The 12098-nt window shown below is 40.8% G+C and overlaps 1 protein-coding gene across 1 annotated transcript in view; it reads left to right on the top strand.

Annotated features, from left to right (window-relative positions):
- The window catches only part of MYRIP (myosin VIIA and Rab interacting protein), a 329308-nt gene that overhangs the window by 278780 nt on the left and 38430 nt on the right, over positions 1–12098 (top strand). Inside the window, exon 9 of the mRNA XM_077809270.1 lies at positions 8172–8349. Coding sequence (XP_077665396.1) covers positions 8172–8349 — 178 coding nt within the window. The remainder of the gene's footprint in view (positions 1–8171; positions 8350–12098) is intronic.

Genomic DNA, 12098 nt, shown 5'->3' on the forward strand with positions numbered 1-12098 from the left:
AGCTGTTAGGTCTCTGCTGCCCGCGCTTCCGTCCTTGGACTGGAATGCTGAATTAGGGGATTTGGACATGATGGATGGACTTGTTCTCTTCTGAGCTTTGCCTGACTTTCTTCTGTCCTTGAGCCCTTTGGGACATCACATGGCATCACCAAAAAGGGGAGGGGAAGGAGTAGCTCCGGTAGAGCAACCTGAGGCAGATGCTGATGCCAAGCCCATAAGGAGCAAAGAAGGGACGAAGGTGGCCTGACGCTAGCCTTGGCTGAGGCCCCTTTCTCCATCCTGCTCTTGTTGGAGGTTTCCTGGGGAACAGCAGTTGTGGGTGCATAGCACCAGTCTCCTCCTCCTTCCTAGAGGCAGCACAAGCAGCTTCCTCAGACCACTCCACCAGAGTTCCTCCGCCCCTCCTCAGGGCTGATGTGTCCTGGAGCTCCTGCCCAGGGAGCCTTCTTCCTCTTGCCTTTTATGGAACTCGTTGGGGACACCAGCAGCAGCTGCCTCATAATGAGGCTCCTACAGGGTTTGTGGTCCCCTTTCCACTCCTGCTCATGAGCAGCTGTCTTGGGCTCCTCCAGGGTGGCAGCAGCAGCATGCAGCTGGGGACTCCCTGCAGCAGCTGCTTGGGAAGCCAGGAGTCCAGGGAAGCTGTAAGAAGCAGCAACACCATAAAATAAGGAAAAGGGCCAAAAGTAAGCTATGGGGGACCTTCCTTTGCGTGAGGGATGCAGAGTATTTTGCGGGGGGGGAGCCTGCCTCTTTGTGGGTGAAGGGCAGGGCAGCAAAAGGCCTATGCACCCTGAGGTCCATGTAAGCCCTATTTAGGGGATTTAAATGGAGAGAAGGCCTTGTGCTGGGTGTCTGCTGAGAAGTGAATTTCCCCCACTGTGGAGAAGAGGAGGAGTTTGCAGGGGGCGGGGACAGGATTTAATTATCTGTGTCATGAATATGGGCATACCTGTAACTGATTGTGGGTTGTGATAGGCTCCACCATTTTTCAAGGCAATGATGTCCCTCAAGCATTTTTTGCACTGCCTCTGGACATTTGTAGAACTGCCGTTGCCTTAAGGTTCTCTGGCCAACTAATTCACTGCTGTGCTCAAATGCAAATACAGGAGCAAGTAATTTGGGCAAGATCACAGGAGCCAAAGAAAATCCAGGGGCAGTGAAAAATTACAAGAAGATAATTTTTGTAGAGCAGTCGTGCAGTTTTGTATTTATTCCCAATTGGATTTATCTGAATCTGGTTCCAAGATGCCCTGAAAGGAGATGCCTTGGTCTGAACTCTGCATATTCCAAATAAACAGGTGAAAATTAAATGGCTGTATATAGTGGCTTCATTTTGTTGCTAAAGCCCACTAGCATGATTTAGATTGAAAAATTCAGCACGTAGTTCCTTGCAGATTGGAAGCCTCCAGTTACTTCTAATTGATTTTATATTAGTACTTCTCTTCAGGAAATTCCAGTGTATTATTAGCAACAAATTAATGTTCAAGGAGAGCCTTAAAAATATGATTTTGCTTTGATGAGCTGGAGGCCATCTCCAAGAACTGTGTTATGCCGACCCTTGTAAATCATCTGTCATGATAGAGAACAAAACTGTTTGTTTGGTTTTGTTTACTTATTTAGTCAGTGAAGGTTATACAGGAAAGATTCAACTGCTTAGTTTATTAGCCTGTCTCGAAATGACGACACACACATTTTTGCCATTAATAGCAATGTTGATTAGGGGTTTGATATTTTTGCCACTATGACTTATTTTGTTCAGCAAACTGGTGTAAATTATACTGGGAAAAGCACTCTCTCAGCGCTATAAGCAGTGTCTTTACTAGGAGGATTTGCTGGTGTAACTATACTGGTATAGCTGCACTAGTAAACCCATTCTAGATTAGACAAGGCCTCATTACCTAAGTGACAAGGCATTTAAGATACCACAGTGATGTGTTTAGTATAAAAACCTAGCTCGAAGGACATTTATCTTAAGATAATAAAGAACAGGGACCAGCACAGAATGTTTTGAATTCTGCTCTATATAGGTTCTTTTACAACTCTCATCACTATAGTATTTGACAGGTTTCAGAGTAACAGCCGTGTTAGTCTGTATTTGCAAAAAGAAAAGGAGGACTTGTGGCACCTTAGAGACTAACCAATTTATTTGAGCATAAGCTTTCGTGAGCTACAGCTCAAATAAATTGGTTAGTCTCTAAGGTGCCACAAGTACTCCTTTTCTTTTTATAGTATTTGAGTACCTTCCAGTTGTTCATTAAGCAATGTGAAAATATTTTACCTATCTCCATATATGGTCATTCACAGTTACCAGCTGTTGCCTAAAGACATTCATGCCTTATTGAAAATAAACCTCATACAAACTGGACCCTTTAGTTTAATATTTTTGGTGCTTCCCTTCCCCCCGGGCTGCAGTTGCTCAAATATTATTATTATTATTTGGGGATTAATAGAGGATCTTAAATTGCTGCAGATTATACCTCTGCTTCTATGATTTTATTCTCAATATTTGTGTTTTCATTTAGGATCTAGCAATAGGTGAACTTAGTGAAACGAAATAATATTACACGAAATACGGTGTTGACACCTTTTGATTGAATAAAATGAAAGCTTAGATAGTTCTTTTCTTGCTACAAGGCTGATTTAACATGTTTTAACTTTAAAGCAGATGAATTGATGATGCCTGTTTTATCTTTTAAGGGCTGGTCTACATTACCGTGGTAAGTCGACCTAAGTTACAGTACTTCAGTTACATGAACAACGTAACTGAAGTCGATATAGCTTAGGTCGACTTACCACCGTGTCTACACCGCGCTGTGTTGACAGGAGATGCTCTCCCACTGACTTACCTTACTCTTCTCAGGGAGCTGGAATACTGGAGTCGACGGGAGAGCACTCTTCCATCGACCTAGCAGGTCTTCACCAGACCCGCTAAATCAACATCACTGCGTTGATCACAGCAGTGCCAATCTACCTGTAAGTGTAGACATGGCCTGAACTTCTGCTGTGGATGTTTATCATTCCTATGTTGTTGTTATCTGTTTTTATCTATCAGGAATTCATAGCATTTGCTGTGATGGAGATTATCCAATTAAAAACAGTAGTACAACCGCAAAGATAAACTCGCACAAAGAAAATTACATACTTACTTAGATTTAGTATTTTTTTTAATAATGCCTTTTCCATGCTGTCCCCTGTGAATGAAATGACCCTCTAATCCAGGGGTGGGCAAACTTGCTGTGTTAAAGCAACCATGAGACAAGGTTTATTTGTAACATCCACAGGAAGGAATTCCAGGAAGACGAGAGATCAGCATCTTCAAAGACCCATTGTTTTTCCACGCTGGTTGCATTCTGTCTGGTGGGCATTTCTGGGGTGCAACCACAGTTGTAATTGTTACATAGTCAATATTCCTAACTTCAGATACAGAAGTGATACATGTATACAAATAGGATAATCATATTCAGTAAAACATAACCTTTCCAATGTTACCTTACATGACCCATCTTGGATAAAGCATCTTAGTTATGCCATATGCATGTCATAACTATATTTCTATGAAGAATATGGGGTGTTGCATCACAACGGGAACTCTGGGGTGCAGACTGGGACTGTGGGACCGCTGTGCCCCCTTAACTCTCCAGACTGGGCTGTCTCTCACAATGCTTTGCTAGTGACAAGTAGCAAACCCCTCCGGGCACTGTTATCACTCAGCACAACTGCATGTGGAGCCCCACACCCAGCTAGATTGCATGAGCCACTCATGAATCGCACTGAGGAAGGCACCAGCTGAATCCCCCCAGCTCCCAGCCTGGCACCTCAGGAATATACCATCTTGCACTGCTCAAGATGAGCAGTGCAAGTTTATTAATTGGTTCACCACTTCATCATTGGAAAGGTAAACCTTTGTAAACATGAGCAGATTAACCAAACACTTCAGGCAAACTCACTGGTAAAGATAAACAGTAAAACACGTTTATTGACTACAAAAAGATAGATTTTAAGTGATTATAAGCAATAGGCGAAAAGTCAGATTGGTTACCAAAAGAAAAGAAAACATAAGCACGCAGTCTAAACTCTCAACCCTGTTAGACCGGGCAACCTCTAGACTAAGCAGTTTTTCTCACTCCACTGGATATTGCAGTTCGTAGTACACAGGTTTCACCCTTGAAACTCTGGCCAGTCTCCTCTGTTGGAGTTTTCAGTCTTCTGAGCATCCTTGTTGCTTGCAGCATAGGTGGGGGCAGGAGAAAAGGCCAAGCATGGGGCCCCTTGTGTTCTGTTTTATACCCTTAGTCCCATGTGCTTGGAGAACACACGTCCAGGCATGTCTGGTGGCATTGCTGAGTCATAGAGTGAAGCAATACCCCTGTGTGTCTCCAGTGAGTGAGTCTCCTCTGCCGTACAATGGCTGGATATGTCTGTTCAGCACCCACCTGGGCGTTGGTTACCTCTTCCCTTGTCACTGTCTCTGTAGGGCTAGTATCTGGGTGAGTCCCAAACCCACAGCATATTGTAGTGAAAACCATACAACACAATTCTTATAATTTTATATGCATTAATGATACACCCATTTAGATGGAGCAGTGGCTTTCAGCACATCATAACCTTTCCCATGATACCTCACATGGCATGCTTTATATGCAATATTGCAATTATATGTAAATGAGGAATATGGGGGCTACAGAGCACTCTCCCAAGGTATAGAATGTTACACCCTCATTCAAATACTACCTGAAAATTCACCACTTCTTGTGAATTCTTAATAACAATTGTAAATACGTATTAGCTAGAGCTAATATACATATCCCCTCTTCTGGATTTCCCAGAGTCTTTTGCTTTCTATAAGCCTTTTAGATAAGTGCTCCTGAGCATCATTCTGTCTTGACTGGCGCCACGCCTCCTGTCAGCACTGAATAAACAACAACTTGGCATTTACAGTACATAGCACCTTTCACCCAAAGGTCTCAAAGCATGTTACAGACAGTTGCTGAGTCTAATTAATTGTAAGGGCAGGAAGTAAGGTAGTCCCCATTTTACAGCTGAGTACATTGAACCAGAAAGGGTGTCATGTACTCCTTGTACACAGTAGGTTGCAGGGACACTACTAGCAGATCAGGCTTCTGTACCAGCTTTGAACTATCTACAGAGCTTCCATCATGGAGAAAGATATGATACTTTAATGCACTGCCAGGTATGGCAGTTACCAGCTCAGATAAGGCATGTTACACATTGCACCACCTAGTGACTGAACATTATAATATGGTTTTTGCATTCTCTCATGCGGAGGGTGGGGGGGTTAAAACTTGCCCAAGTTCATACAACAAGTTAGTGGCATAGCTTGTTATGGACCCCATATCTCCTGATTTCCCACCAGAATGCAGTGAAATTAAAATAACTTTACTAGTTTTATCTGATGAAATTTTGAAGAGTAGAATGAAATCCAAGTATAAAGCAAAACTCTACACCAAAAGCAGTTAGTGTAACTGTTGGCACCATGTTTTAATAGTGGAACTTTTAAAACAAGTCAAGGGGCTAGATCCTCAGCTGGTTTAAACCAGGTGACGATCTGGTCCAAGGTCTAAAATGGCTTACATATAGATATGTCTTTTGAAATTGACTGGGCTCCAAAGGTGTAATGTTGTTTTTTGTTAATGGTTAAAATGATTAATATGAAATAATTCCTCTTTCTGATAAAATACCCTGTTGTCTATAAAGGTCTTTCCAGGGAGTAAATGACTGGCTGACTTCAAGGGAGACGGTGCTGCTGACTGTGCTTTCAAATGCACAAAGTAAACACACTCAAAAGTACAGAAAAAAGTTTTCCTTCTCTAATTTATTTCAGTTGTCGTAACTGCCATAGTACATGCGTTTTTTCTAGTTGCAACTATTACCATTTAAGGTAATGTTCACTGAAGTCACACAGATTGGTTCAGCTTCAGAACAGTTTCCTTTAATTTAAAAAAAAAAAAATTGGCTTAGCCCAACTTTTTAAAATTCCGCATGAGAGAGCTTTACTTGTACTCTATATACAGGTATTTAGAGAAATGACACATTTATTTTCACATGTTGAAGATTTTTGTTATATAAGTGAATACCATCCAGTGCAACTCACAATTATTTTATACAATGTTCTCAATTGGGGGTCTATTAATTAACATGTGCCATTGAGCTGAAATGGAATACTCCAGTGTATCGTGCTAGAACTTGTGGCTCCGCATTGGCAGTGTTAACAATATTACAAAGCCTTTACAATGTTAAGGAAGGTTCAAATCTAGGACAATATTCTGGCATTTTCCCAGATCCTCGGAGTCCTGAAGCCCCACTAATCCCTCTTGCTTGATTCATTGCCTTTTTACTAATTCCCTTATGAAATCATAGAAGTAAGCCAAGAGTACTGAGTGATTCACAATTAATTCCTCTGGCATGGGGGAATCCCTAGCGGGCATAGGGATGCTTCTGGCAGGAGCGGGGCCCGTGGCCAGAGAAGCAGCACTTGGCAATCTCTAGGCAGCATATTGGCCCCTAAGGGGCTGCTACAAGCCAAAGGGATTTAGACCAGCCCTGATGCTGCCCCAGGGATCATTTGGAGTGAGGGACAGAGTGGAGACAAAAATAGCTTAAAGTAAACTTTGCCACCTCTTTCATCCCTGCTCATGTGAAGCAGATCTCTGATGCAGCTGAGGGTCTGGCCCTTTCAGATTAACTGCTTTGGTCAAGTGTTTGGACACCAGCTGAAAAATACAGAGCCCTAAAAATGTCACCAACCCCCCTGCATAAAGATGCTGCACAACTTCAAAGCAAATCCTTTCATTTGACCAGGGCCTACACAGACAATCCCTTGCTTGTACTCTCTAATGACAGAGATTGTAGTCCACAAGAGTGAACTGGAAATAGTAGGCTGCCATTGGTAAATGCAGTGTCTATGGCATTCAGGCTGTCTAAGAACACGCTGTAATTGGAAGCAAAATTATCTGTTAACAAAAATTGTGCAGCTAAACGATATTGACTGATAATCAACAAAAATTTTGAAGTCAAGTGCCTGAAGTTAGGGTTCTTTATCCAAATTTCTACACCTAAATAAGTGGCCTGATTTGTAGAAATAAATGGCCTGAGCGCCCACAAATCCCTGTGCAATCCATGGGAGCTGCAGGTGCTTGGCATCTCTGCAAATGAGGCAACAATTTAGATGCCTAAATATAGAGCCGCAAACCTAAACCTAATAATAGGACTCAAGTTCTAAAACTTCCAGCAGAGTGCACGGGTATCCCACCAACCCCCCAAAAAAATGATTGTTTTCAAAATAAGAGGGTGGTATATACCTTTATATTTCATTGTATTTTCTCATTTGGTTCACTGGGCCCTCACTCTACCCCCACTGTTGTGTAATGTCATTATCTGGTGCTGTGGCTAAACATGAACTAAAATGACTGACCTGCTTATTTGGTTCCTAAAGAAAACACCTTCCCCACAGATATGGAATCACTGCTCCATCTCAGTAGTACCTTGTCTCATAACTTACATTCCCTTTGAATGATCTGTTATAACAGACCCTGTGTTAGAAATGGGTAGCAAACACAGTATAAGAATTTGGGGAGTCCATTGCCTGGATCCTGCTCTGTTCTGCTCTTGGTTTATGTGCGTTCCCTGGCAGGCAGAAGAATCCAAGAATTAAAGCTGCTGGAGATGCAGATTTATTTTGGTTTTTCTGTTGGATTTTCTTTTCTTTTCTTTTCTTTTCTTTTAACCTCTTAAATTTGGCGCCACTGGAAGCAGTACATCAGAATGTTCTGTGTCACTGTTCTGGGCTCGTCCCTGGCTCACATGTAAGTGGACTGATGCTTTCAAGCAGCACTCCCAGACTGACAAATTCATACTGCTTCACCTTGGGTAACTACTTTTAATCTTGTGCCTAGCAATACAAACAAATCCCTGCCTTCCTCACAGGAAGCAATAGCATTTTAAATGCATGTAAACGTGCTGTCCAAGCCCGAGAATGTTGTTTTGAACTAATAATATTCCATTCTCAGGCTAATTTTATTCCCTGCACTTCTTTGACATGCACTTACCCAATTAGCAGAATGTTACTGTTTACTGCTAATTTGAATTAATACTTCAATAGTTGGCTACTTCTATTTTTAGATAATGTTCTTTGAATTTTATTTCAACAGAGGTCTCAGTCTGCGTTCTCACTGACTAGTGAAGATACACCAAGCAAAGATCTGGACCTCGTGTCTTCTATGCCTGAGATTCTCTGGAGGCAGCAGAAAGGCCTAGTCAGGAGACAGAGGGAACACAAACTGTCTGCGTTACCTAGCTGGAAAAGTGTGGACAGACTGAATGAAACAAGTAAATATTTATAGTACCAGTATGACACTTTCTTCTGTTTTTCCTGTTGAACAAATTAAACTTGAAGTAAGCACCCAGTCCTGCTCCTATTGAAGTCAGTGGCAAAGCTCCCATTGACTTCACTGAGAGCTGGGTCAAGCACTAAATGGAAAAAGAAAAAGCCTGCACTAACTTTGTGATGCCTTGTATGACGACAATAATCAAACAATGACACTAATTATGATACTACTAGTTTTCCCTGAATAAGGACTTCAGAATTTGGCCCTTGGTGCATAAAATGACAATAAAGTAATAGTAAACAGTGAGCTAATGAAATATTCATTGCTGTGCTAACTTCTGCTCCAAGTAACCTCTTGTCATTCATATAGAAAGTGTTATCCTTTTGGGTAGGATTCCTGTCCAAGGCCTGGATTCAGCAAAGCATTTAAGCCTGTGCTTAAATTTAAGCACCCATTTAAGTCCCACTGAAGTCAATGACACAGTCATTTAGTACTTAGCAATTACTTAACCATAGCTTAGTGACAAGTTGATACAATTACTTTCTAAGGGTCCCTTGCTCAGACTAGTTCCTGTTTGTCGTCTGAGTTCACTGTTGAGATAACACAGGGGTGTCCTGTAGAGGCTATTTGATATTTAATAGGTATCGCATTGACTTATGAGTAAACCCACCTGCCCTGGTTTGCAGCTTTTGGTTAAAACACACAAAGTCCAAGAGGATCTCAACCAGTAGCTTAGTATAGTAGTAGTAAACACCAGCAGTCTGATTCCCCACTGCCATGCACCTCGATTAGTTAGTTATACCTGTGAAAAGTGGGTGTAAATCTCAACCCCTCTAAGGGCTTGTCTACACTGGCACTTTACAGCGCTGCAACTTTCTCACTCAGGGGTGTGAAAAAACACCCCCTAGAGTTCAGCAAGTTTCAGCGTCGCTGTAAACAGTGCCCCAGTGCTGGGAGCTGCGCCCCTCGTGGAGGTGGGTTTTTTAGAGTGCTGGGAGACTAGCCCTAAGTTAGTGGTGTTTACATCTACTTTGCAATGACTTTGTATAGATGTAAATGACTGCACAAGGGCCAGGTGGCACAGAAATAGGCTCTGAATTTTCATTTACCCATGACCGGTTCCACACTGAGCTCATTTCTCTGGCCATTCTTATTTTGCCATAAATAATTCATAATGTAAGGCACCGGCGATGCCACAATTTGTGCCTCATGTCTTTTGTTACGACAGGCAAGTGCCTTTTGATTTATATCAAACAGGTTTCTAATAAACAGCCTTTGACATCATTAGCAGGAGGGATAAAGTCAATGTTGCTTTTTTTGTAGGTAACTTCTCTGTATGTTGTTTCCTTCCCCCTGCTAATCAGCTAACTTACTTCACTTTTCTAATCAACTAAAATAAATTTTAACAAATTCAGCTATGCCACAGGCAGGCAGCAGCTACTCAGAACAAATGAGCATGAACTTTGTATGTGTTTTGGGACAATGGGCAGAAGCACAACTAGATTGAATTTAACTAGTTAAGCATTGAATGTTGGGGTTCCCCCGAGACACGTTCAGTCCTTGAAGAACTCGGTTCAACACCAGTCTTGTCACTCAGGTTCCTTTATTTGGCAGACATCAAAGCTGTACTGAGTTGATCAGACTCAAGCATGGGGTGGATATAGGACATACCACACATTCAAAGTTACACAACAGACCTCTTCCTTTATATGCATTCACACAATATATTGCATTTACTATTCATTGCATCACATGTTTTGGGATTGGCTTGGTCACTTGGTAGAAACCAATCCCTGTACAGCGCACAGTCACTGAACAACTTACTCGTTACCTCATTTTACTTTCCAGGCTTATCCATTGTTACCTTGTCCTTTGTAAATGGTTGGCTGGTGTTCCCCCTTATCTTAGGTAGTGCAGACATTCTGTTCCTAGCCTACTGATCCATTTGCCTTCCTAATCCTGTCTCCCAAGAAATGAGGCCTTCCCCGTGTCCAATCACTCATGTCAAGCCAGGACTACATCCCACCGCTTTTATTTTGTCTTTTTTATATTAGCATTTGTTTTATTTGCATTATAGTTTTTATTTTCTGTTTCTTTTTTTAAGTTTATTACCCAGCAACACGCTTTTAAGACCATAGTAGTTGTAATTATTTGAATTACTATTAACGCTAGGCTTAAAGTACAAAGCAGGGCATAGAATCTTACCTCCTATGGTTTAGCCCACTAGGGTATGATTTTACATTGTAAGCTTAGTTTGTCTTTAAAGCATATTTTTGTTATTTTAAATTTTGCTTTTATTTTAATTACATTATAAAAAATTGGTACAAAATACAAACAAAATATTTATTACCACAGGAAATATACTTGTCAAACAGAACAGAGGCTAATTAAAATAACATTCTCTGGTCCATACCAGAAGTGGTTCTTTTTAGCCACCACACAATACTTGTTATCAGCATAGACAGTTTTTACTTTACCAACACCCCAGTGTCTCAACCGTACTGTGCAATTTGGAGATTGTTCCCTCAGAGTGAACCCACATACCGGCAACTCTGTCTGTAAGACGTCACACCTGCATGTGTAAGTATTCCCCGGGGCAAACAGTAGTACAAGTCTGGGGCCTTCCAGACCTTACATTGTCTTGCTACAGTATTTGAGGAGGGAAAACAAACTTCTTCCACACCATATGGCTTGCATTTGTTTCACATTTAACTTTATAGTATTGGATCTTTGTTAATTTTCTTACCCTGCACCAACTGGTGTCACCCCTTTTGTTACAAATTTTTAATTTTTCTGTGGCATAAAAGAAGGCAAATGTTCTTGGTTCATATTAAGCCAGGTCTAAACTAAATAGTCACGCCTGTCACCAGATTTAGATCTTCAAAAATTGTTTGCAAGAGGCAGAATTACTTCCTGAGGCACTTACTCAAATTCTTTGAATTAACATAAAATTTGGGCATGAAAACAGACCAAAGAGATTTAAATAAACTAATAATTAAAAATAAAAAGCCTGACAGATCTTTTCAGTTTAATTACCATTTTGTTGGTGGAGTGTTCTGGGGTTTTTGTTTTGATTTTGTTTTTGTTTGTAGTTTTGTTTATGCTCCAGGGAAAAATTGTTCCAAAACTCAAAGCCTGGCTACTATATGTCATATTTATTCCATAAGTATGTTCTGTGTTGGGAAAATAAGAGTGCCAAATAAAATTTGTGATCTTGAGTTCCATATATTTACAGACCTAAATTGAGGGGAGAAAAATACATAAAGATACATAAAAATATTGATATTTTAAGTTTAACAGTTCATGAAAAATAGGACTTACAACTTTTAGAACAGTAATGCTCTGCCTGTAGTTTGTATTTCTGGCCTTCTAATGGTTAATCTGAACAGTCAGTTGTGCGTCTGAAAGAAATCTGTATGTCAGATATCATTTGATTCAGCATGCTAAGAAGAGTATGCAAATCCACAATATTGTTTAGTTCTACAGTCATTATGAGAAATATGAATAATAAACCCATCAGATGTTCAAACTTCCCATTAAAAGAATTTCATGTCCTGTTGACAATGGAGTCTATATTTAGAAGCAATGTAAGCTTCACAGTTTGAGTAGATAGTATTTCTTGCATATTTTTCTTTTCTGAATTTTAGAACGTTAGGCTTCTAACAGGCTGTATAGCCTAATCTTGGACCCTATTGTCACATATATTTTAAAAAGAGGTCCCCAGAGAATTCTTTGGTGACTTCCAATTAA

Source organism: Eretmochelys imbricata, chromosome 2 (assembly GCF_965152235.1).
Source record: "Eretmochelys imbricata isolate rEreImb1 chromosome 2, rEreImb1.hap1, whole genome shotgun sequence".
Classification (NCBI taxonomy): Eukaryota; Metazoa; Chordata; order Testudines; family Cheloniidae; genus Eretmochelys; species Eretmochelys imbricata.